This window comes from Sebastes umbrosus, chromosome 3 (assembly GCF_015220745.1).
Source record: "Sebastes umbrosus isolate fSebUmb1 chromosome 3, fSebUmb1.pri, whole genome shotgun sequence".
NCBI classification, from domain to species: Eukaryota; Metazoa; Chordata; class Actinopteri; order Perciformes; family Sebastidae; genus Sebastes; species Sebastes umbrosus.
Genome location: NC_051271.1, coordinates 28,030,208 through 28,056,686, shown reverse-complemented (window position 1 = coordinate 28,056,686; position 26,479 = coordinate 28,030,208). Strand labels below are relative to the sequence as shown.

Sequence of the window (26,479 nt, the reverse complement as noted above, 5' to 3'; positions counted from 1 at the left end):
TCACGCACGCAGCCATGAATCACGCACGCAGCCACGAATCACGCACGCAGCCATGAATCACGAACGCAGCCGTGAATCACACAGCCGTGAATCACGCAGCCCGCAGCTGTGAATCACGCACGCAGCCGTGAAGCGAGGCAGCCGCCACATGCTCCTGATGTTCCCCGTGTGGACGAAGCATTGTGTGTGACTAATTGAACAGTTCTTTTTTCTTACAAATACAAATATTTAAACAAATATTTATTTAAACAAATATTTGTATTTTTTATTGTTTAATTTGTATTTTATTTTTTTGGGGTGGGGGGGTTTGGGTACCACCGAGCAGCTCCTCCTCCTGGTCTCCAGATGTCTCTCAGCGGCCCTGCTGTTCCTCCCCTCCCCCTCTGGAGAAAGATGGCGAATGGAATAAGAGGTTTTAACTCCTCCACATCACATGCTGATGTCAGCACAATCAAGCTTTAACAAGAACGTTAATCTGGCTCGTTTATCCTCCTCCCCAGCACAGTATGATCTCAACATCCAATCCAATCCAATCCCAACAACAACAACGAGCGGTTTCCCAACAAATCCAGCCCAGGCAGGCAGCAGGCCGGCCGGGCCCGATACTATCCGGTTGTGCCCGGTTCTCCGTTGTCATGGAGATGACGTCATGCTGCAGCACCGGGATGAACAGCGCAGCCGCAGACTAAAGGGAAGGGCGAGACGACACAGAGAGAGAGAGAGAGAAAGAGCGAGAGAGAGAGCTTACAGCCGCGCACACAGCTCCTCCGCCATTCAGCCAGCCACACTGCGAACTGAACAACCGGGAGGCCCAGGACCCGACAGCAGAACTACCAGACTAGCCATCAGCTGATCTTTCCTCTTGTTTATCACCTGAGACTCTCGACGCACACACACCGACAACATGCGTGAGATCGTGCACCTGCAGGCCGGACAGTGCGGGAACCAGATTGGAGCAAAGGTATGAAACACATCTAAACCTGTGAGCCGCGCTGTGTGGATGGATCCAGTGTTTTAAATGCCTGTCTACGTGTCGCCCTGTTTAAGAGGCCATGTTGTCCACAGGAAATACTAAATAGGTCATCACACACACACACACACACACACACACACACACAGTGGAGGGGAGAGGGTTGTGTACGAAGACTGAAGGCTGAAAGCACAATAGCATCCTTTGGGATCCTTTGGGATGGGCGGTGGCAAGCAGAGACATCCCCCCAAGGCTGAGGAGGAGGATGATGCCCTTTAAAATGAACGACGACACCTAGACTGTGTGTGTGTGTGTGTGTGTGTGTGGTCAGAGAGAGAGAGAGAGAGAGAGAGAGAGAGGGAGGGGTGCGGCTCAGACACCGGGTGCAGACATGCAGTTTTTTTCCAAAACATATTAGGTCATATTTAATTGCTATGAAAAAAATAAATCCTTGGTGTTTTATTACTGCATCAAATAATGGGGCTCAGCCTAATTTCAGATGAAGATCCACCCATCTATTGAAGGGATCTATCTATCTATCTATCTATCTATCAGAGACTGATCCCAGCTGACGTTGTGCGAAGGGTGGGGTACACCCTGGACAGGTCACCAGACTATCACAGGGCTGACTGACACATAGAGACAGACAACCATTCACGCTCACATTCACATCTATGGGCAATTTAGAGTCAACGATTACCCTTCATGTCTTTGGACTGTGGGAGGATGCCGGAGAACCCGGAGAAAAAAAACACGCTAACATGGGGAGAACATGCAAACGCCACATAGAAGGGTCCCAAGCATGACATGCAGTTTTTCAACACAAACATATTAGGTCATATTTAATTGCAATGAAAAAATAAATCCTAATAGGCTGGTATTTTATTACCAACCCTGCATCAAAATAATGGGCTCAGCCTCATTTTCAAATGAAGATTAACCCATCCACTGAAGGTATCCATCTATCTATCTATCAGAGACTGATCCCAGCTGACGTTGGGCGAAGGGAAGGGCGGGGTACACCCTGGACAGGTCTGCCAGACTATCACAGGGCTGACACATAGAGACTGACAACCATTCACGCTCATGTTCACACCCACAGGGCAATTTTGAGTCAACGATTAACCTGCATGTCTTTGGACTGTGGGAGGATGCCGGAGAACCCGGAGAAAACCCACGCTAACACGGGGAGAACATGCAAACTCCACATAGAAGGGATCCAAGCATGACATGCAGTTTTTCAACACACACATAAAGGACATATTTAATTGCAATGAAAAAATAAATCCTTGGTATTTTATTACTGCATCAAATAATGGGGTCAGCCTAATTTCAGACGACAATCAACCCATCTACTGAAGGTATCTATCTATCTATCAGAGACTGATCCCAGCTGACGGAGGGCGGGGTACACCCTGGGCAGGTTGCCAGACTATCACAGGGCTGACTGACACATAGAGATAGACTGACAACCATTCACGCTCACATTCACACCCACAGGGCAATTTAGAGTAAAACGATTAACCCTCATGTCTTTGGACTGTGGGAGGATGCCGGAGAACCCGGAGAAAACAACGTGAACACGGGGAGGACATGCAAACTCCACATAGAAGGGTCCAGAAAGCCGGATATGAACCTGCGACCCTCTTGCTGTGAGGCGATGGTGCACCCCCCCGCGCAGCCCCCTAAATGATTATTCGACCATCAAATGTGTAGGGATGCACCGATACCGATACCAGATTGGATATCGGGCCGATACTGAATCAAATAGCTGCATCGGGTATTGGTGACAATGGGGCCGATCTATTAAATTCAATTCTATGTTTATATACTATATATATTATATACTGGAATTGTAATTCCTTTTTAAGTTTTGACCAATTTGCTGCATTAAAAAGGTTTACACTTGAATTATAATTCTAATTTTATTGCCAATTTGCTGGTGTACGATTAATTATTTTAATAATAAATACAAAATTCACTAAATGTATATCTATTTATTTGTTACATTTAGTTTTACTAAGTTAGGAAAGGCGATGTTTAAGTCAAGCCTGATGTTGCCTTACACATAAAAGATTGATCCCAGTCACTTCCACACAGTGAGGCAAACAGCTGATTAATTAAACACTGGTATCAGATCGGTACTCGGTATCGGCCGATACCCAAAGCCCAGGTATCGTTATCGGTATCGGAACTGAAAAAGTCGGATCGGTGCATCCCTAGTTGTGTATGACCAACAGTCCAAATTCCACACAGAGAAGAGTGGCACAGCTGAGAAGCTGGAACAAGCAAACGGTTTGCATTTTTTGCATTAAAAATGATAATTCGATCATCAAATTAGTTTTTAATTATCTGTCAATCAGCTACTGAAGGCAGGAAATTTGCATGAATTCAGACTGTGTTATGCAAGTTCTTATTAACTGGTTTCTGGCTAATCCAACGCATCATCAACCTGTGTGCAGTTCTGGGAGGTGATCAGTGATGAGCATGGCATCGACCCAACAGGAAGCTACCATGGAGACAGCGACCTGCAGCTGGACAGAATCAACGTCTACTATAACGAGGCTTCAGGTCAGGACTGTTAACAACAACGTGGTGTTCTAATAGTCTGTCTTTTCTTTTAGGATAAAAAAAACGGTTTTGACGCATGATGCATTTGTGTTCCAGGTGGGAAGTACGTGCCTAGGGCCATCTTAGTGGATCTGGAGCCAGGCACTATGGACTCTGTCCGCTCCGGCCCCTTCGGACAGATCTTCAGACCCGACAACTTTGTCTTCGGTACGTGATCAGCCACACACACACACACACAAACACACACACACACATATGTTGGTTATTATAGGAAAAGGAAAGGTCATTTTAATTATCAGCATATTAGAGAGAAACTATTTTTAAATGAGTTTAAATTTAAGTTTAAATGAAGACCATTTGACGGGATTAATAAGGTTGAATATTCAATGAACCCTTTCCTTCCAGGCCAGAGTGGAGCCGGTAACAACTGGGCAAAGGGCCACTACACAGAGGGAGCCGAGCTGGTGGACTCAGTCATGGACGTGGTGAGGAAGGAGGCCGAGAGCTGCGACTGCCTGCAGGGTTTCCAGCTTACACACTCCCTGGGCGGTGGCACCGGCTCTGGTATGGGAACTCTGCTCATCAGCAAGATCCGCGAGGAGTACCCCGATCGTATCATGAACACCTTCAGTGTGGTGCCCTCTCCTAAGGTACAGTCATCACGTCGTACTGTTGCTTTTTATGTTTTATTTTTTCTGGCTCTTTATCCCCGCTGACCTTTTGCGTTTTGTGCCTCCAGGTGTCGGACACAGTGGTGGAGCCCTACAACGCCACCCTCTCTGTCCACCAGCTGGTCGAGAACACAGACGAGACTTACTGCATCGACAACGAGGCCCTGTATGACATCTGCTTCCGCACCCTCAAACTCACCACACCCACTTACGGAGACCTCAACCACCTGGTCTCGGCCACCATGAGCGGTGTGACGACTTGCCTGCGTTTCCCCGGCCAGCTCAACGCTGACCTCCGCAAACTGGCCGTCAACATGGTGCCCTTCCCCCGTCTGCACTTCTTCATGCCCGGCTTCGCCCCCCTCACCAGCCGAGGCAGCCAGCAGTACAGAGCCCTCTCTGTCCCCGAACTCACGCAGCAGATGTTCGACGCCAAGAACATGATGGCCGCCTGCGACCCGCGCCACGGACGCTACCTGACCGTGGCCGCCGTGTTCCGCGGCCGCATGTCCATGAAGGAGGTGGACGAGCAGATGCTGAACGTGCAGAACAAGAACAGCAGCTACTTCGTGGAATGGATCCCCAACAACGTGAAGACGGCCGTGTGCGACATCCCGCCCCGCGGGCTCAAGATGGCCGCCACCTTCATCGGCAACAGCACCGCCATCCAGGAGCTGTTCAAGCGCATCTCCGAGCAGTTCACCGCCATGTTCCGCCGCAAGGCCTTCCTCCACTGGTACACCGGCGAGGGCATGGACGAGATGGAGTTCACAGAGGCGGAGAGCAACATGAACGACTTGGTGTCCGAGTACCAGCAGTACCAGGACGCCACGGCCGAGGAGGGAGAGTTTGAGGAGGAGGGAGAAGAGGAAGTGGCCTAAGGCTAAAATCAATCACCATTTCTCAACTGCACTCGTCATAACTCCATCCAACAATCCATCCACTTATCCCACTCCTACTCTGCTCTCTGCTCTCTCTCTCTCTCTGACTTTTGTTTCACTCTCCTCTCCCTCTTCTCTTATCCTCACAATGTTTCTGTTTGCTCTTCTCTCTGCATCTTTCCTCCCTCTTCCATTGTCGGTCCCCTTCCCCCTCCTAGCTAGAGTAGGATTCACAACAATAAATTGACTCTCCCATCATGGTGCTCGTATAGACGTAGCTAAAAAAGGTGTGCTTGTGGTCTTTTGTCAGTAGCTTTCTGTTTATCTTCATTTCTCACCATCAGTCAAACTGTACCTGGGCCAAGTATTCAATTAAACTGTTCAAGTCACGCAAATTTGATTGAAATAAATTTGTTGGAAAAATATCCCCTTGTGTGTTTGATGTTCTTTATGCTACATTTTGAATTGTAATACATTTTAAAATGAAATACAAACAATATAAGGAGATAATTAAACCCTTACTCTTGAGATTTATTTTATAAATATATGTATAAAATACTCCTTATGATTGAAATAGACCAACCGGAGTATCAAAAACCTCTGATGATGCGTAATTCATTTTCTAGTTTTACTCAAGATGTCAGAGTATGAAGGCAAACCAAAATGGAGACCTGCATTGTCTACAGATTAGGCAGTTGTGCTTGCTCACCACTGGGAGGCAGCAATGAGATCTATGAGTTTACTGCCTCACTCAGTTGTGCAATATGAAACCTGAAACACCAAATGCTCTGTAATGTCAGAAATACTTCATTATCGTAAAAGCAGAGGCTTTTGAAGCACGTCTATTTGAGCAATTGCAAGACACACCATCACAGTCAGCTTTCCATGTAGACTATAAAGACATATAAAGACATAATGTATGTCTTTCTGTACATATTAAGCGATAAACAGATCCTGTTCTTGATACACTACGTTAAGCTGCTGCTGTTGTGGAGACCGTTTGTCTCACGGCTGTGAGTGTTAATGACAGTTTCTCTTTCTATTATGCTTGATCAGCCAGTAGTAGTTCTCCTGGTTATATGCATAGATGAATGAAAAATGAAATCAAAAGTGGAGGATTGAAGGGAAATTTTTTTATGCAAATCTCACTGAGGTCACTGAGCAGAAATGCTATTTCTATAACTTGATTATTCCTGCAGCTGCTGGTGTAAATTAGAATCAGAATCAAAATCAGAAATGCTTTATTGATCCCCGGGGCGTTACAGTTGCTCTTGTATAAACTAGGGATGCACCAATCCGACTTTTAGAGTCGGCCGATACCAAGTACCGATCCGATACCAGTGTGTAATTACTAAGCTGCATGCCTCACTATGTGGAAGTGACTGGGATCATTCTTTTATGTTAAAGGCAACAACAGGCTTGACTTAAACCTTGCTTTCCTAACATTGTAAAACTAAATGTAACAAATAAATACATAGATACAAATTACCTGATTGTTATTTCTTATCAAAATAATAAATAGTGCACCAGCAACTTCAACTCTTCAAAATTAATGCTGCAAATTAGTTTAATGCAGCAACAAATTGGTCAAAATTTAAACAGGAATTCCAATTAGTATATCATGTATGTATATAAATCGCAGAATAGAATAGATTGACCCCACTGTCACAGATATCCGATCCAGCTATTTGAGTCAGTATCGGCCCAATATCCGATTCGGTATTGGTATCGATGCATCCCTGGTATAAACATAAGAAATGTAAGAAAAAAGAAATAAAGGAGTATGTAAGATGTAAATTATGTACATCATGCTGCAATGTGTACATAATGCTACAATATAAACAAAATATATATGTAAAGAAATATAAGTACTAAATTAAAAATAAGAAAAATGAGAAAATAAAAATATGAAATATGTACAAATATTTGCATTAAGGCGTGCAATATATAGCATATAACCACAGTGTAAAAAAAGTAAATACAAAATGCTGAGATGTGGGATCTATTAAGTGTGTTAAATATAAATGATTGATTTGAGTGTATGTCTGTGAAATATAGAACTTCTACTTAATTGTAATGATGATGGCTTGGCATTTTGATCTTGTTGTTTGAGTTACTGTTAGTAAATTGACCAAGCAATGTTTTTAATATGTAACTTTATATACTTATGATCATGTGCCATGTGATAATGTATGGTAAGATTATTAGTGTTTTCCTTCAATAGTGAAGTATGTTTGATGTTCTTTGTTTGACATGTATTTTTCCTCTCTTTTCTTCCTGTTTTTTTTCATGGTGCAATGGATATGTGACCTCAACCAATAGGGATGGCAGACACTTCCAATCATCCAATCACATTGATTTGGTGGTGTTTAAAAGAGAACACACACCACCGTTTTATCTTCTTAATGTCCTGATGAAGGTCCTTGTTGACCGAAACGTTGACTAATAAAGCAGAGAAAAGTGTGTGCGGGAGCAAGTCATTTTTTTGAAAACTTTAATATAAATGAGTCAGTATTGTATATAGCAGCTGATGGGTGAAATAAGTCCATGCCACAGGCAGGAGTGACTTCCTGTGGTGCTCTGTGGTGCATCTCGTTGGAATGAGTCTTGGTCTGAATGTACTCCTGTGTTTGAGCAGCACGTCGTGGAGTGGGTGGAAGACATTGTCCAAGATGACACATAACTTGGACAGATACACAAGATGTGTGTTTTGTAATTAAACACCACCTTTTGACCTGATGGCTACTGATTTTTAAAATAGATGAAAAGTTTTAAAGTTAATAGAGGGGGGAAAAACATCAACACAACAACAAGAGAAGTGAGTGTGAATGCTGAGAGCTTGGAGATGTGGCTTCTTATAACAGACGTCATATACACACACTGACACAACACGCATACTGACATAGATCAGGAAGTGTTCTGTCACTCTGACTGCGCTGATTGAGCAGACTGCTGTTACCACCGTTGTCTGCCTTCGTTTCCACCTCTGCTACATCAGATCAGGGGTATGACTGTCATCTAATAACACCTGCTGCTGAAGACCTCTGCCCTGCTGGACAAACACATGGACACAGACACATCCAGACAGCATGGGATCCAGACTGAAGTGAGTTAATCGTGTCATTTTTGTTCGACTTCCATCATCACTCTGCCCGTCAGTCTGTTCTTGTGGTTTTTATTACTTCCTCTCACAACTGCACAGGAAGTTTCCTGCAGCAACTCTGTTAGCTTTTATGTGTTGCCATACAGTACACTTCATGGTAGACCTGAAAATGTTCATGACAAATTTATTTGAATGTAATCACACTCAACAGTGGTGGAAGAAATACTCAGATATTTTACTTATGTAAAAGTAGCAACAATAGAGTGTAAAAATACTCTGTTACAAGTAAAAGCCCTGCATTTAAAATTCTACTTAAGTAAAAGTACAAACTTATTAGCATCAATATAATATAAAAAAATGGTATTATAATTATTGATACATTAATATGTTAATGTTGCAGCTGGTAAATCTGGAGCCGGTTTTTACTACTTTATATATTGCTGTGGAGTTTAATATATAGTAATACATCATAATTTAGTAGTTGAATGATATTTTGTAATCTCAATCTGCAAAGTAATAGAGACTAAATCATCAAATAAATGTAGTGGAGTAAAAGGTACAATATGAGATGTAGTGGAGTAGAAGTAAAAAGTAGCATAAAATGGAAATACTCAATTAAAGTACAAGTACCTCAAGTACAGTACTAGAGTAAATGTATTTAGTTACATTCCACCACTGCACGTAACTCTCTCTAGATATATCCCAGTTTACCTACCTTTGTCTTTAACAGTAGTTTTCATAACATCCTTAGTGCAAAATCTTCTGGTTTTGTGAAATTATGATTTAAGTAATGTGCTAAATGTTGGGCTAATTCACTGGAATATCTCTGTATTACTGACGACATGTTTTGATGAGTAACACACTGTAAGGAGAACCTCACATCAGTGCTGCTGTGAATCTCTTTCCTATCAGACAAAACCCTGAGCGAACGTTCTACTGGTTCTTTGAAGCAACTTGTCCCGTAGCCAGAGACAAAGGTGAGTCTTCATTTCCTGTGGCACAACTGGGCCAATGTTTGAAATGATTGTGATTCCCAGCTTGTGTTTCAGCCTCTCTGGAGTACTAGAAGTGTGTGTTGTCTGTCGTAGGTCTGTTTAGATATGCAGAGTGATTTGTCAGCAACAGAGAAGTTGATAAAAAAATTGTTCCTCAAATTCTTCCTGTGACTCTATTCACCTTCTTCTTGTCATTTTCCTACAATCTGTAACTACCATCTGAAAATTCAAACATATTCATATATAATATATTCATAACACAAAGCAACACAAGTGTTATAAAATGATAACGATGATGAGACTTAGTGTATGTCAAGGTGTTTCTGCTGAGCTGAGAGTTGCTCATACTTCCTGTCATGTGATCCAAAAAACCACACAGCCTGTCTAGTCACACTTGAGCCAGATCGGAGCGTGTTGTGATAATCTGACGCACTGAGCAGCTGAAGGGGTTCAAAATGCTAAATACTTTTTATGACTTGAAACATGTATTTAATTTGCCCATTTTTAATGATATGTCGCCACATATCTTCTATATATTTCACTCATTGTTGCTTTGTAAACACTTACAAGACCTAGTTTGTTTTGGAGTATTAGCCATGATGTTCATTCATTCATTCTTTTTAATGTTATAGATCCTGGTGTACTGTTTCAGTTTCCAGAGGACTTCAGTGATGAGGTAGCCGCCTATGTCTCCTGCTCCTGGAAAGATACAATATTTGTGGATGTATTGTCATGTTGAAACGATCTAAGTGGCTTGTTTTTAGACAAGCGATAGCGGTGTGGCTCAGGGATTGCAATGTTGGTCGGTCCACCACTTTGGTTCAGACTAAACAACTATTAAGATAAGATAGACCTGTATATATCCAGAGGGAAATTGTTTCGCAGCAGCTGTACAAAGTAGGAAATAGTGCAAATATAAAGTGCACATATATAAAATATCAATACAGATATCTAAAGTTCACAAAATCCAAAATATACACAATGCCAAAAATAGAAACAAGATTAACAGTAAATTGCTTCTTGGTGAGTTGCATATATATATATATATATACATATATATACTGTATGTATGAGAAGTGGCAGATATCTGTGTACAATATCTATTCTCAAGTATTGGTAAACAAGTGTGTATGCTTAATTGAAAATGTTTAGTATTATGGCCATGATACCACACGTAATGTATTGCTCATTATGCCAGGTAAAACATAAAGTAGTACAAGTACAAGTAGGGTCTTGTAGTAAAATTGGATGTATTACTATGAAATTTGTACAGACATTTATGGTCCTCAGAGGATGAATCCTAATAACTTTGGTGATCCCCAGACTTTTCATCTACCTTCACCATGAGGTTTACATTTGTAGTTTTGAGTGAAATGTCTCAACAACTATTGGATGCATTGCCATGAAATTTGGTACAGACATATCCCCTTTATGATAAATTGTAATAACTTTGCAGGCTGGTCTCAGACACTGTTCGTAGCTGTACACAAAAAGTAATGCGCTGTAATTCGTGTATATCCAACGAAATTAATTTGTGGGTAATTCCTGAATCGTGAGCCAGGTCATAAAAAGAGCGATCTTTTCCTAAACCTAACTAAGTAGTTTTCTTGCCTAAACTCAAGGAAGCTGTTTCCTGTGAAGACAGAAGTTTATTATGAAAAGACTGTATGTATGTAACAAGCGTAAATTGACACATGTTGCTGGACATTCGTAGGAAAACGAAAGAAAAAGCAGAAGCTAGCTTTTTCGTAAGATATCAAACGAACCGTTGTATGAGAATACATCAAACTTTGGTGATCCCCTGATATTTCATGTAGTGCCATCATCTGTGCCGCTCGGTCTCGGGCTCATTCGCATGAACGGCAGCACAATTAACTCTGGATTCGGCCATTAGTGTCCAAAAAAACGCATACTATGCACTACAGACTAAATATGTGCACTATCGTTCAACATACTTTTGTGTGAATAAAATGTAGTATGTATCTTTTCGGACGCACTGAATTGTAATTTATGTCGGCACTTCCTGACAGCCTCCTTGCCGGTTGGAGACGTGTAACCATGGTAACCCGTGCCAACCTCATGTGACGAAAACAACAGTTTGTGAAAAGTCTGAACTAATTTAAAATATGTACTTCGCAAAGCAAAATAAAATCTTATACTTAGCCTACAGTTAAATTAAAGAGTTATTGACATTACAGAGCTGTCCAACAACGTCCGTTATGAACGTTGTCGTCCCTATCGCATTGCATTGTGGGCTATTTATTCCGCCGTAGTGTCCAGCGTTGCATACTGTAATATTTCACCGGAAATAGTTTGCAATTCGAGCACTATTGGTTTCATACTAAGGTTTCTGACATACTAAACTATCTCACATACTGTTTTAGCCTACTAACTAGCATGTTAGTATGGAATTTCGGACACAACCAAAGTCGTTTTGGGCCCAATGGCGTCACGTGACCGACCCGGAAGTTGTAATTCTATGGTTTGGTTTGGTTTGACCCAGTTTGGCCACTATGAAAATTTGCTTCAAAGCCCAGCGGTCTTCCTGGGGTATTGGATTTAAATACCTGCAAAACTACTAACCATCCCTCAGCCTTAATTTGTGGTTAATGCTATTATACCTGCCATTATTAACACATTAACATTGTCATTGTCATTGTGAATATGTTAGCAGTACAGGCTCACAGAGCCACTAGCATGTAGTCATCTCACACACACACTTCTCTCCCACTCCAGGAGTCTTGTCAAATATTACCCAGGTTCTGCTTCCCGTATGACATACAAAGGTGAGTATAAACTGTCTTTACTCAACGTCTGTGTTTTTTACATGTCCACCTCTCACTCATTACATTCATCTGCACAGAGCGAGGGAGGGAGTGGCCGTGCAGCACTTTACCTTTGTTTTGACTGACCTTGGGGGATGCCAGAGGTTTGGCTTTTGCCGTCTCACCAACAACACACAAACCTGCCTTTGCATACTCAGGTACATCTGTGTGAATGTGTGTGAGGGGGGTATTGAAAGAGTAATTCTCATGCCAAGTTGAACCATGCCTTCAAAATCATAATGAAAACCCTTTTTCATCAATTTGACTGCAGTTATCTTCCATGGTTTGAAGTGTTTTACAAACTTCTCAACAACTTGGCTGATTACCTCACAAAAGGACAGGTGAGTTTCCATTGCTTGTGTGTAATCTTTCTGTATCTCTCCATTAGTCTCTTATCCACACACTCTTGAGTCATTAACATAACGTCGACCATCATGTTCTCAACAGACCAATGAGATGAAGGCGCTGCTGGCTGCGCTCTACAAGCAGCCCTTACCACTGGCAGCCGGATCTGTCACTCTGCAGATGGTAAATGTCTAATTATCCAATGAGAACCAGGAGTCACACTTGACTTTATGGTTGTTTTCTGTCAGTGGTTAGCGTGTTGTGTTTTTTTCTGAGGGAGAGCAGCTATTGGTCAGCACAGAGGTGTCCCATCCTGTTGAACACCCAGAGAGAAAAGAGGGGGTGAGTCCCGCAGGGGTTCATGTGGTCTGGAATAACGGCCGAGACTAACTCCCGCTGGAAAACTTTAGCTGTCTGTGCTTGATGGCTAAACCAAATGTGTGTGGACTAAAACCTCGTCACTCACCCCTCTGTTTGAGCCAAACTTAACACAATTTGCACTAACGTCTGCCATTTATGACCTTTGGAACTGTTGACTGTATGTATCCATAAAGAATAACCCATGATTGCACTGTACTGACCCTACAGCAAATGTTTTGTCTTACAAGAAAGCTGCAGCTGGTTTTATCTTGTGGATTGTTTCATTCCAACATAACAAATTATCCGCTTGAAAGAAACATTTATTCATCTGAAACAATTCTATGGTGTGAAAATATTTTTTTATCCATACGATTTCAGTCCTGATTGATTTGGTGACACCCGTGGTTACCGTGGTAACAGCAAGTCTGATTTAATGCTAAGAATTCTTGGTATTTGCATTAGCAGTAAGTTAGTACAGCTCTAATATGGTGTAATCAGAGTCAAGGCAACTAACAATGAAAACTTCTATATAGAGAGGTAATTCATGAATGTAAATACATTGAATGGCTATATTGCAGGAAAAATGGCTGCCATAAATTCTATCAAAAATGGGTTTAGATTTCATGAAAATTATTAAATTTATTTAATTATTAAAAACTATTATAACTTTAAGGTCATGTTACAGTAAGATATTAGCTTGCATCTAACAACAGCATTATCAGAATTTTGGAATGAAAACCTAAAGTCTGATCCTGTAACCTGTAATGCACGCATGTCTGTATGATGTTGAAAGCTGAACCAACAAAAGCACATTCAATTTCCCCACTTTTCTCATTAATGTTTTTGTTTCATTCGTTTTGACCAGGTTCCATATTTCATCGCTCCAGACCCCAGAAGTCTCCCTTCCATTCCTGAAAATGTGAGTATGGAAGATTAAACTAAACTCAGGTTCATATCTTATACAGCAGTTGGGATTTTGTACACTGATATGCGTCTGTCTGTGTGTTCACCAGAGGAACTTGACAGAACTGATTGTGGCCGTAGATGTGGGCAACCTGCTCCAGCTCTATGCCAGCATGCTATTTGAGAGACGCATCCTCATCTTTGCCAGCAAACTCAGCACTGTGAGACACATTTTTGTTTTTCTATATCTGTCTGCAGATGCATTTTCATTCTCTGAAAAATCCCCCTAACCATATTTGACACATGGCTAACCCCAACTCCCACCCCTCAACATTCACCTAACACCAGTGGAGACAGAAACCACTTTAGCTTCTGCTGAATGCGACTAGAATAATCTCCATTGTGCTGCCATGAAGTCACAAATTAGCCACCATATATGGCCTATGGCAGACCACAGAGAAAGGCTTGTGTGTCTTGTGTGTTGTTGTCTGAAACAGTCGTCCATTTTGTGTTGTGTGTAGCTGACGTCTTGCGTGCATGCACTCAGTGCCGTGTTATACCCCATGTACTGGCAACACATCTTCATCCCTGTCCTGCCACCCCATCTACTGGACTACTGCTGGTAAGAAATATATTTATCTCATCTATATCTATCCATCCATCCATCTTCAATGAATTCACATTTTTTTATTTGGTTACAGTGCACCTATGCCTTACCTAATAGGGGTCCACACCAGTCTATCTGAGGTAAACTACTGATTGAAACAATCTACAGTCACTCACTTCTAGCAGGTTTGTCCCCAAAAGATCATACTGTGTCTCTGTGTCTGTCTGGCAGCGGGTGAGGAGTCGTGGGTTGGAGGAAGTTGTGATTCTGAATGTGGACACAAACACTCTGGAAACCCCCTTTGAAGACCTAAAAAGGATACCTTCAGACGTGGTAATACATCGTCTACTGTAATAAATATAAATACTGATGTGGGTTTGTGTGACTTTATGAATGTCTTTTTGTCGTCTCCCACTATGTTATTTAAATGAAGTCTGTACCACAGAATCAGTTATGCTTGTTAGTTAAAGGGTCCAGGTGTCCTGCCACAGGAACTAAACTCAGGAAATAAACCATGAAGTAAAAGTCCCTTTTGTGCACTCCTGCTTGCATTTATAACTCATCTGTAGAACCACGAAGAACAACAACTTTAACCATATAGACTGGACTGTATATAAGAAGTGGACGTAGTTGCCGTGACGTCACCCATTGGTTTATGGACTGCTGTTTTGAAGCCTCGAGTTCAGCATTTTGGCCGTCACCATCTTGTTTTTTTTGCAACCAGAAAGAGGGTGGAGCTAAATACAACTGAATGCTGAATAGGTCAATTTTAGGCAACCAAAAAGGTTATAATTAAGTTTCATGAACTGAAAACACACCGTGAAAGGGTTAAAGCTGTAAGACAAAAACACGGACAGCACCCAGACAGGACAACATCGTGAGAGCGACCTGTCAATCACAATGTAGCCATAGTAATTTACTAAATGAACATAATGCTGTATTGAAGAAGACTTGAAACTAGCGATTGAGACCATAAACTCATGTTTACAATGTTTACTGAGGTAATAAATCAAGTGAGAAGTAGGCTCATTTTCTCATAGACTTCTATACAATCGGACTTCTTTTTGCAACCAGAGGAGTCGCCCCCTGCTGGCTGTTAGAAAGAATGCAAGGTTAAGGCACTTCAGCATTGGCTTCACTTTTCAGAACTGGAGCTAGCCCACTGACTTTAACACATGAGGTCACACGGTGTTTGTTTATTGTGTGAATAAATTCTGCACACAATAGCCTACGCAATGTAGCAGCTGGACATTTGAGTTTAATCAGTGATGATCAGCATTTAAAAAACTCTGTCCCAATAGTTCATGCGCAATCCAAAAGTGCTACCCTCAGAGCGGGGAGGTTTTGGGGCCAGGAACTGTGGCAGAGCAACCAAATTTAGACCCTGGCTCCTCTGATGGAAACACAGCAAGATTCTTGAGGTCCTGGAATGGTTCCTGTAAAATCCTGCAATGGAAACGGCCTATCAGCTGCAGTTTCAGTGGTATGAACACGGTCAGGGGCTTTCGCTAGATTTCCTCCCCCCATCCCTCTTCCCATGTTTCCTATCGCTCTATACGATCAATGATCTAACAAAGGCAAAATGACAAAAAAGTTTATTCCCCGTAGCACTTTCACACTTCTATCTCGTGTTCTCTTAATCAAATGGTGTTGTCGTCATCGTTGTTATTGAGCAGCAGCAGTTGGTCTTGATTTATATAACAGATATAAATGTAAACATGTCTCCAGATGTCCGGGCTGAAGGCGTGTTTGAAGCGACAGGCGGTGTCTCCTGGGTGTGGTGTCTCAAGGGCGTTCCTGAGAGCTCAGGCTTTGCTGTTCGGAGGCTACAGGGACGCGCTGCAGAGTCACAAGGTCAGTCACTCAAAAGGCTTATTATTAACACTTAAAGGACCAGTGGGTAACAATTAGGGGGATCTATTGGCAGAAATGGAATGTAATATTAATAAGTATGTTTTCTTTAGTGTATAATCACCTGAAACCAGGAATCATTGTGTTTTCGTTACCTTGAATGAATGAGATGTTTATATCTACATAGGGAGCGGGTCCTCTCCACAGAGGCCGCCATGTTGCACCGCCGTGTTTCTACATTAGCCCAGAGCAGACAAACCAAACTCTTAACTTTTCCTGCTTGGGCAGATAACGTTACTCGCTCTTGTTGCTGCCGCTCTCTCTCTCTCTCTCTTGCTTCACCACTAACTTCCCTTATATACAGTCATGGTACGTGTCCATAGAGGCGTTTTTTATCGCGAGGGATCGCCTCGCTTCCCAGCATTGGACGCTTGATGGGCTGCCACGAGACACAAGGCACTAGGCACCTGATTGGATGAACGCTTTCCCTCATGGGCTGCTGCTCCCAGCTCTCAAACCGGAAACAATATGGCGGCTCGTTCTTCTCTTCAAAAATAGTCTCATAAAAATAGTTCACCGAAATGTGTTTCTGAACTCATTTTATGCAAGAAATAAGCTGTGCATTTGCTGAATCTGTCTTTATTTTGAATCTACAACGCTTAGTTGAAAGGTTTCTCGGGCGTTTCCAGAGGCGGCGGTTCGTGTCGGACGCCTGTGATTTGCATAAAGTAGACTAGCCCTCAACTTTATGCAAATGAGGATTGGGCGACATGACGGTCCGTCTCTCGAGTTGCGCCGCCATGCTACTAGAATGCATTGCACGGCTGCTTACATAGACAATGAATGGAAAGCGTGGAAAGGACAGAGTATGTACCTTCACTCTACTGGCTCATTCGCTGTAACTCTCCAACACGCTTGGCACTCTGGAGAGGCTTCAGTTGGTTACAATCTCCTCACCTCACCGCTAGATACTGCCAGATCCTTATGGCAAGCCGTTTAAACATTTAATAGCTAGACAGGATATTCATTAGAGATATCTCCAACGTCATTTTGTCAAAACGTCCAAACTCTAATTCAAGATATCCCTAATTCTATTTTGACTAGGCTAAACTCTAATTTTAGATATCCGTAATTACATTTTGATGAGTACGATTCAAACTACTTTTGCCATTCATGTGTATGGGGTTTGTCATTACAGATATCTACAATTCAGTTGCAGAAATCCGCAATGTGAATTACGGATATCCGCAACTTAATTATGACTAGTCGTAATTCCAGTTCAAGATATCTTTAATTCCCCTCAATTGAAGATATCTACATTGTCATTTTTAGATATCTTAAATTAAATTTTGAATGACGTCAGAACGACGCTGTAGATCTCTCAAACTGGAGTTAGGGATAGTCAAAATGTAATTACATATATATCTTGAATTAGAGTTTTGACTACGCGAAATGACGATGCAGATATCTGTAATTATGTCAGCAGCTATGGCAAGTGGGAGGCGGAAGCTATTCGAACATTCAGTACTATGGCACTGCACTGCAGCCGTATGGGTTCATAAAGTGTGTCTGGAGACAATAAATCTACAGTACGCTGTAAATTTCTACCACAGCTCTAGCGAACAAAGCTCTCGTTGGCTACAAATTCCTTGATGATGAGCTCTTTCTATTTCATGGCATTTAGAGACCAATTTTTGTGTCCAGCTCGGAGGACGGCTCGTTTTGATTAAAATGAGGTTATAGCTCGTTGTCTACCTTACTACGGTTAGTAAGAGCTGTTGTTTCAGTTTTAACAATGTTTCGCTTAGGAGTTATTTGTCCCGGAAGTTTGAATCTGTGAATATCTTTCCAACTTTACCGAACTATCCAAGTTAGCAAAAGCTGCTAACACTGTTCAGATGCTTTGTTGGGCCAATATCCAATGGGAAGCCTTTCATGAGCATGAGTCATATATCAGGTCTTATAGTCAGATATCTTGAATAAGAATTCTGACTTGTCACAATGTAATTACGACTAGTCAAAATGAAATTGTGTATATCTTTAATGTTAATTCCGGATAGTCAAGCTTAGCTATTAAATGTTAAAATGGCTTGCCATATGATTCTACTCACGGGACCTTTAAGTTTCTTATAATAAACATGACAACAGCGGAGTAAATAATTAATAGTTTGTTAAAACGTTTTGTATTCCTTGCATTTCTATTTTGGTCATTTCTATAGGCATCTCTATATGTCTGTATGTATTTTTGGGACTCATTCTTCTCTTTTGTTGTGCCTTTCTCTCTCTGTATCTCTCTCTTTGCAGGAGGGTGAGATGTATTTCAGTGAGGAACTGTTTCTAGATCACAAGTCTGCCAGTATGAGGCAGTTCCTACAGAGTGCCATTCATTTACAGTCCTTCAAACAGGTACGTGCTGTGCCTCGTGTCATTTACTGCCCTCTGCTGGACAGATAATGCAACTACAACACTGGAGAAGGGCTTGTTGGGCAGAGCATTGAAGTGAAATGTTGTAGCTGGTTATTATTAAAAGTCTTTGACATCCTTTGATGCAGATTCTTAATTTAATGGACTAGGTGTTGGTTGCTATTTCAGACTTGGTATTTATATGTTTTACTCGATTAAAGCCACAGAACTGTATGTTGGTTGTATGTTGGTTGATCAAATAACTGATAAATCAGTTGAGAAGTCAGTGGGACCAAGTAAACTTCATGTTATACATATATTTTGATCAAATAATTAAAAAAATTATCAAATATTTGGGTTTCTTTTAGTTCATCGATTGCCGCCTGGATATTCTGAACAAAGAGACGGAACCAGATGATCTCTTTGAGGAGGAGATCTTGAAGTGTGAAACAGCTGCAGGTGTGTATCTGTGTGGGTGTGAAATTTCCTATTACTCACTTACCACTTATCCTCTTCCCATTGTGTTTCTGTCCGTTTATAGGGAGAAGCAAATCTTATCAACAGTTAGTTGGGAATTTAAAGGTAAGTTCTTTGAATCGTTAATGAAACAGTGTGAAGTTTGTTCCCGTATTGTTGAAAAGTGCGACACAGATGCCCTTGTACTTTTGACAGAAAGGGGGAGGAGCGCTCATCCTTAACATGAAGTCCAAAGCAAACATGAGGGTGAGTACAGGCCAAGGTGTTTTTTTGCCGGGAGGAGAGCAAGTGAATTCAATCTAAGTCAACAAAAACAACTCATAATGATTTTAATCTCTCCCAGGCCAAAGGTCTCGCCAGGTCTGGTTTGAAAAACCTGCTGATGCACAAGGTGGGTCAGCGTTTTGCTTCGATTGAATCCAATTCTGCTGTGGTTTTACTATAATACTTCTTCCTTGTGTGTGTGTGTGTGTGTGTGTGTGTGTGTGTGTGTGTGTGTGTGTGTGATGCAGGCCCACAATGAAGACCACGCCCTTCAGAGAGGAGGATCTGTGTCGCACCGCCGTGCCCAATCCGACTGCTTGCAGAACCGCCTGCCAATCACACAACACTTTGGGAGGGTGAGATCTCTCTCAAAACAATCTCATATCTATTCTAAATATTTTATAGAATCAAAACAGATACCCCCCACATGTATGCTCCTTATTACACCTAATCTTCTTACTCTACTGTCCTGCACTGCTTCTTTGTGCTATTTTGCACCCTTTATTGCTCCATTTCTATCGCTTTATTGTGGTTCACCCCAACATCTGTCTTGAATGTTGTGTTGCTATCCCTTTGCTTTGTTACTCTATGTTGCTTCTACGTCAGTCACGTCCCCGTCGGCCTGTTCTCAAACATAGGGCTCCCGGAGACGAGGGGGACTTGCAGGACACTGAAGACACATGGGATGGGTGAGAGTCAGAGAGAAACTGAGAGATGGAGAAATGTGGAAAAACCCCAGGAACAAGATAAGAATATGTATTTTGTTGTTTTTGCCATTCTTTGTTTGTTATCAGAGCTGTGTCTGGGCCCCTGGTCGAGCCGGACTCTGAGCTCCAGAAGGATGAAGAAGAGGGGGAAGATTCGCTGCTGTGTGACCCGGAGGAGATGGATCTGCTGGGGGAGATCTTTGACACGCTCAGCTCCCGGAGCTGCCACGAGCGCGGACTGCTGTACGGGACACGCAGCCTGGATCTGTTTGGACCAGACAGCCATGACTATATCACGAAGGTAAGAAGATGAGGAACTGACACACACACACACACACACAAATGTGATTTTTGGTCTCACATCGGCTGTTGTGTTTTTCCAGGTCGGTTTTCCAGGCAACCCCAGCCAGGAGAGCCTGTCTCTGTCTATCGGCAGTGGCAGCCTGCACAGCTGGAATCTGGAAACCACAGAGGAGTTGTCAAACCTGACGGAGGACTCCGATTGGCTGTGCCTGGACACCAGCGTACCAGAGGAGGTGGGGACAGAGAGTCTGCTGGCAGCGTGTGAAATGGGGGAGCAAGAAAGCAGACAGAGGGAGGTCAGAGAGAAACAGGAAGAAGTGAAGGTAGAAATAAACGGGAACCAAGAAGAAGAAGAAATAGACGACGGAAATAACTTTAAGGAAGTGAAGTTAGAGGAAGAGACGAAGCAAGAGGGTCAAGAAAAGAGAGTGAGTTTAGGAGAGGACCTTGTGAAGGAAATGACTGAGAAGCGAGAGGATGAAGGGTTGAAAGAAAAGAGGGAAGATGAGCAAAATCAGGGTGAGGAGGTAGCTGAGGGACAAGAGGTGGAAAAAGGGACAAATGAAATGCAGAGAGGTGAAGCAAGAGAAGAAGAGGGAAAAGAGAAGCAGGAGGACAAAGGTGAAGAGGTGACTCTAAACCAACTGAATCCCCATCATCCCAACGCTGAGGAGGAGGACAATCTGAAATCCACAGCTTCTCCTGAGCCTCGGAGTCTCGTCGATGACCCTAAACCTCCAGCAGGTCAAGAGAAAATTAGTGAAGAAGCAGTGAAGAAAGAAGAGCAGGAGGAGAGGCCGACTCCTTCTCCTCCGAAAGTGCTGTCTGCTGTAGCACGCTTCCAGTCTCAGGCGCATAGCCAGGGCTTTCAGGTGAAGTCCAAGATCAAGGAACTGGCTGAACCTGGGAGACCTTGCAACATGCTTCGGAGCAAGGAGAACGCACAAACGCGGCCACCGTGTGACTCAGAAGAGAAAAAATGCTCAGAGGGACATGAGGAGGAAGACCCGCCTTTAATCAGAGTGTCTGAACTGAAGAAGAGATTTGAAGTTTAAAGGGTGAGGCTGGTGACTTTCTAGTTTGCCTTACTTTCAACAAAATCCCATGAAAATACCAAAATGAGCAATGTGTAAGTTTGTCTCTCAGTACTCTGATTTCTCCTGCCTGTCTGTGATTCTCTGCCCCAAGCCCTTTTGTTGCTATTACAGATGTTAATCTCAGAAAAATGGGTCACAAATATATAGGTTGCATCCGAAATTCCATACTAACATGGTATTTAGTACGCTAAAACAGTATGTGAGATATTTTAGTATGTCCGAAACCTTAGTATGAAACCAATAGTGCGCAAATTGCAGACTATTTACGGTGAAATATTGGACACTACAGCAGCATAAATATCCCACAATGCAATGCGGTAGTGACAACAACATTCATAACAGACTTTGCCAGACAGCTCTGTAACGTCATTAGAGCTTCAATTTAACTGTAAGTATAAGATTTCACTTTGCTAGGCGGAATATATATTTAAAACTCGTTCAGACTTTAATTCTCACAAATCGTCGTTTTGGTCTCATGAGGTTGGCACGGGTTACCATGGTTACACATTTCCAACCAGCAAGGAGGCTCTCAGGAAGTGACGACGTAAATTATTGCTCGGTGCGTCCAAAAAGATCCATACTACTGTTTATTCACACAAAAGTATGTTGAACGATAGTACACGAATTGAGTATGTAGTGCATAGTATGTGATTTCAGACGAAGCCATAGTTTCATTTTTATGTCTCCACACCGGTGACAGCCGTGGAGGCAGGCATTATGTTTACAGGTTGTCCGACTGTCCGTCTGTACCATTCTCGTGAACGCAATATCTCAGGAACACCTGGATGGAATTTTCTTCAAATTTGGCACAAATGTCCACTTGGACGAAAAGATAAACTGATTAGATTTTGGTGGTCAAAGGTCACTGTGACCTCACAAAACTTTGAACACTTTAAGCAAATGTTACACAAACTGGAGTAAATAGTGCTTTTGTTGTGGACTATTATCAGCCACAGATTTGGTGCGCGGGTGAGTATTGATGCCTTCAAATGGGGTCGTGTTTACTGTGTTCACGAGAAGAGTCCATATGAACCTCTTGTGGTATTCACGACCTCGTAAGTTGAAAGTTTCTGAAAGCTTAGAGTTCACGAGTTGTGACGTATTTGTTGACCATGTCAGAAATGGCGGAGGCCATGGAAGTAAATTTTTCGGTGCATAATAAGTTAATTTTAGTCGTATATTGTTTTTCTTTGTGATTTTATAATAGGTCTGAGGAAAATGTTGATATTCCCTACGGCCTCATCTTTTCCCTCTGTCATTATGCCTTTATGCTTTTCCTGCATTATGTTACCCGCTTGCTAAATTGTTAGCCTCTGTGGCTTCTAGACACCGACAGTAACGTTAATATTGCCGTTGCTTAGCAGCGGTGTTCTCACCACTTAACCACTTGAACGTCAAGCATATCGTGTACACGACTTCCCATGTTGTAAACACAAGCTTCATTTGAAGGCACAATATTTACAGCAGCAGGATTGTGTACGCTCATCGTAATGAAGGAGCATGTAGCCCGGTGACACAGTGTGGCTCACTGATGTGTTTGTAATAGTTTTTGGTCTTTTCATGGCATTTGTTGACAATAAGGAAAACATACGGCCAAGATTTAGCAAATATTTAAACCGATTTTGGTTTATTTGTCTGCATATTGTATACTTGATGAAATTAATTGCACCTGCAATTAAGGCAACTAGGCGGCACGGTTGAAATAAAGAAGTTCTCCAGCAGTGAGGACAATTAATGTTTTGCATATCAGCTACTGTATGATGGCCCATTTATCACTGATACATGAATATGTGTGTGTGTGTGTGTGTGTAAGAGAGATATGTACTGCATCAGCTAAAACTGACAAATGAAGTATTGCATATTTTGGTACGTCTTCTCACAGAATCTGAATAACTTAATAAACTAAACATTTTGAACATTAACATTCCTCCAATGGCTTCAATGATCCAAGACAGAAGGTGTGCACATTCCTGGTTTATTAACAGAACACCTTATGTACCATACATGCTGATTTTCTTTTTAAGAAATGGAGTTTCTCAGAGCTCGACATAAAAGTGCATCAGTCATTATCAGTGTTTTAATCAATATCCTTCATAACTGGAAATAGTGTAAAACACTATGTTTTATATATAAATACAACACAGTACAGTAAAAATATACTAACCTCTGTACAAATACAAAATATACTTCAGCTCATGTTCCTTACGTGGCAGAATAAAGGGAGTGAGTTATTTTGAAAAAAGGAATACATCGGAAGCTCGAATGACACATATTTCATCTTTTCAAGCAGTGAATCGGGTGATAGAATTGACTGATCAGTGTTTTGTCACCAAGAATAAAAAGGTGCGGCAGTGTTTAGAGGGAAGATGTTCTGTTGCAAAAGACAAACACGGATCATCCCAGAGGACAGCAACGTCAGAAGACCGGAGGTATCCATCCGCAGGTTAACCCAAGTGATGGGAGGGTGAGTCCACTTCTATACGTTCATCATATGAGGCGTTCTTCTTTGGGCAACGGGAGAGGCAGGCCAGGTTTTTCAGATCCCGCCGACGCCGTCTGTTTCCTCTCCTCTGCACTGGGCCTGTATGTTCCCTCCGTCCTCCTTTTCTTCCTGATGACACACATCAGCAGCAGCAGAGCCAAGCTGAGCAGGGACAGCACGGTGGACACAAACACCGACACCGTAGGTGGGATTAACACCTGTGTCGCCATGGTGACCGACAGCTGGGGAGGGAGTCGCACACAGGTCAGGCAGAGCAAGTCAGTAAATGTATAACTCCAGATAAAACTATTGATTGATCAGATGCAGCATGTCAAAGTCTATGTAATCATTTGGACGTTTCCCGGAGAGAACTGTGTAATTTGGCACTAAATATGGGGAGAAAGAACAGAGAGAGTGTTCAGTCGGTGCCCTTCAAATTAAAAGCATAACTTATTGAGTCAATGCTTAGCAGGTCAGCTTAATATGCAAAAATGTGCAATTTGTAGACTAGGGTGACCAGGTGTCCCATTTTACGTGGGTATTTTTATCCCTTGTCCCACATATTGAAAACGATGTCCCACATTTTCACTGGCTCTAATTTCCAAAAGTCAAACCACTGCAGGACAGACACTTTTTTAAAATTTGGCTTTTATCCAATTGGCTGTGAAGAAAGCTGGGAAGGCCGTCATCACGGGGCTGTGTTTGCTGTCAATCAAACTGCGCACACGTGGGTCAGACGCAAGTTGACCTTCCACCGCAAAGTCACAAGCTATGCAGATTTAGGCGGAACATGATGGAAACTACCACAACGAAAAGGAAGAGCAGCTTCAACAAAGACTGTGAAACTAGTTGTAAGTATTTATAAGCCGGTGGAAGGCGATTCTGAGTTTTTTGTGAAATTTACCAGTTATTTTTTAATTTCACACGGGGGGAATACGACATAAAGAGACACAGTTCATGCGAGTCTCACAAGATGTTGCAAGATAAGGAGCAGAATAAAAATGTTTATTATTTAAGTTAGATAGACATTATATCAAAATTGTAGACTACCTCTCAGCCTTGGTAACGTGTCCCACATTGTCCCAAACAAACCTACTCTCTGTCCCACATTTGGTTTGTTGGGATCTGATCACCCTATTGTAGACAAGTATATCAATATGTATGGAGAATAATCATTCATGAATAAATATTTTCATGGATTTAAACTGAGCTTTTCCTAATATTTCTCCTATAATTAGTACAAAAAATACAATCCTTCTTTCCAGGAAACGTCCTAGGAAATAACAAACCCATAAAATAAAGAGTTACTAGTCTCCCTGATAGCAAACACGCACACAGAGATGAGATCACGCGACAGTGTTTCGTCTGAACTCACCTCCCAGAGGAACAGAAAGTATCGATCAGGTCTGCGAGGCCTGTGTTCTCACATCTGGGCCAACACAGCATCAGTTAGATAGAAACAACAGTGGGGCATCTGGAAAAAAAGAAAAATCAGGGTTTGATCAAATCACCGTCACATCACTGTCCCAGATTTAGAGGAAAAAATGAAGATCATATAGGTTAGTCAGCATGAACTAAGAGTCAAATCACATTTTATTTATACAACACAAATTGTGACAAAAAAGGCAGCTTCTGTAAACCTGCACGTGCATAAGAAAAGGGAGGAGAGACCATCATCTCAGGTATGCCTGCAGTGTCTCTGGGTCTGGTCTGGTGCAGACAGTTAGACAGAGAAAGACTTAAAAACCCCACCGCCGGATGACCCGGGTGACACAGAAGAAGAGCTTTGAATAGCAGGAGAAAGATCTTATCAACTCTAACTCTGACTGGAGGACGGCTAAAAGGAGGAGCAATTATGTCACTGCCACGACTTAATCAAGACAAGAGCTGCAGCATTTCGGATACTTTGTAGACTAGTTGCACTACAATTCTTGAGAAAAAAAAAAACTTGGCTACAATTTTCATAATCATTTTGAGTCACTTTTTGAACCAAAATACCAAAAATGTGCTTGTTCCAGAAACTCAAATCTGAAGATTTGTTGCTTGTCTTCCTTTTATATTATAGTACATTAAACATATTTATGTTGCAGAGATTTCAAGATGTGAATTTGTCATCTTGCGCTCTAGGAAGCGGTGACTGACATTTTATAGGCAAAACAAGAAAATAATCGGCAAATTAATAGCTAGATAATGGAAAAGAAATGTTGGTTGTAGACCCAAAATGCTGAACAGTTAAAATGTACAGAAAATTCAAATAAATTACACCAATTTCTACTGTGTCTGTGACAACCTTTGTGACTGGGTCTGAGTGTAAATGAGTGTATACATTAATATGTTAGCCTAATACATGGAGAGGCAACACCAAAATAAGGATGCACCTATACTGATTCTGGATCAGATATCTGCCGATACTGACTCAAACAGCTGGGTCGGTTATCAGTGACAATGGTGCTGATCTATTCAATTCAGTTATATATATCTATATTTATATAGATATAGATATACAAATTATATACTGGAATTTTTTTAAGTTTTGACCAATTTGTTGCTGCATTAAAAACGTTTACACCTTCATTTTATTTCCTTATTTTATTTTGAAGATTTTAGATTTTTTTACCAAGTTGTTGGTGTACAATGTATTATTTTTTATAATAAATAACAATT

The 26,479-nt window shown here is 41.8% G+C and overlaps 2 protein-coding genes and 1 long non-coding RNA gene across 5 annotated transcripts in view; 2 read left to right on the top strand and 1 right to left on the bottom strand.

Moving 5' to 3' along the window:
* Window positions 1-710: 710 nt before the first annotated feature.
* zgc:65894 (uncharacterized protein LOC335798 homolog) lies at window positions 711-5,518 on the top strand. The gene is made up of 5 exons (XM_037763910.1): window positions 711-961; window positions 3,433-3,541; window positions 3,638-3,748; window positions 3,947-4,191; window positions 4,281-5,518. The coding sequence occupies exons 1-5, from the start codon at window positions 905-907 to the stop codon at window positions 5,091-5,093; spliced, it is 1,335 nt and encodes a 444-aa protein (XP_037619838.1). The 5' UTR covers window positions 711-904; the 3' UTR covers window positions 5,094-5,518.
* Window positions 5,519-8,013: 2,495 nt separating this feature from the next.
* On the top strand, window positions 8,014-22,438 carry si:dkey-76b14.2 (DENN domain-containing protein 1C). Of its 2 annotated transcripts, XM_037763906.1 has the most exons (23): window positions 8,014-8,199; window positions 9,109-9,173; window positions 9,824-9,867; window positions 11,928-11,977; window positions 12,055-12,174; window positions 12,288-12,357; window positions 12,464-12,544; window positions 12,638-12,703; window positions 13,587-13,640; window positions 13,735-13,845; window positions 14,146-14,246; window positions 14,326-14,371; window positions 14,463-14,564; window positions 15,960-16,085; window positions 18,387-18,488; window positions 18,854-18,944; window positions 19,027-19,067; window positions 19,158-19,208; window positions 19,306-19,353; window positions 19,475-19,582; window positions 19,833-19,915; window positions 20,021-20,234; window positions 20,317-22,438. In XM_037763906.1, the coding sequence occupies exons 1-23, from the start codon at window positions 8,183-8,185 to the stop codon at window positions 21,289-21,291; spliced, it is 2,766 nt and encodes a 921-aa protein (XP_037619834.1). In that variant the 5' UTR covers window positions 8,014-8,182; the 3' UTR covers window positions 21,292-22,438. The 2 variants fall into 2 exon arrangements, with proteins under 2 accessions (XP_037619834.1, XP_037619835.1); XM_037763907.1 differs by lacking the exon at window positions 12,638-12,703.
* Window positions 22,439-23,840: 1,402 nt separating this feature from the next.
* Window positions 23,841-26,479, bottom strand: part of LOC119484812 — a 19,227-nt gene continuing 16,588 nt past the window's right edge. For both annotated transcript variants that reach the window (XR_005206127.1, XR_005206126.1), the window contains exons 3-4: window positions 25,191-25,289; window positions 23,841-23,977 (exon numbers count right to left, since the gene is read on the bottom strand). This is a non-coding gene — a long non-coding RNA (uncharacterized LOC119484812). The remainder of the gene's footprint in view (window positions 23,978-25,190; window positions 25,290-26,479) is intronic.

Excerpts from the sequence above, each read along its gene's own strand:
- zgc:65894 (XM_037763910.1), top strand. The coding sequence starts at position 905 with ATGCGTGAGATCGTGCACCTGCAGGCCGGACAGTGCGGGAACCAGATT. Across the intron at positions 962-3,432 it reads GGAACCAGATTGGAGCAAAG|TTCTGGGAGGTGATCAGTGA; the intron begins GTATGAAACACA and ends ACCTGTGTGCAG. Across the intron at positions 3,749-3,946 it reads ACCCGACAACTTTGTCTTCG|GCCAGAGTGGAGCCGGTAAC; the intron begins GTACGTGATCAG and ends CTTTCCTTCCAG.
- si:dkey-76b14.2 (XM_037763906.1), top strand. Across the intron at positions 18,945-19,026 it reads GAAGTGTGAAACAGCTGCAG|GGAGAAGCAAATCTTATCAA; the intron begins GTGTGTATCTGT and ends GTCCGTTTATAG. Across the intron at positions 19,916-20,020 it reads ACTGAAGACACATGGGATGG|AGCTGTGTCTGGGCCCCTGG; the intron begins GTGAGAGTCAGA and ends GTTTGTTATCAG.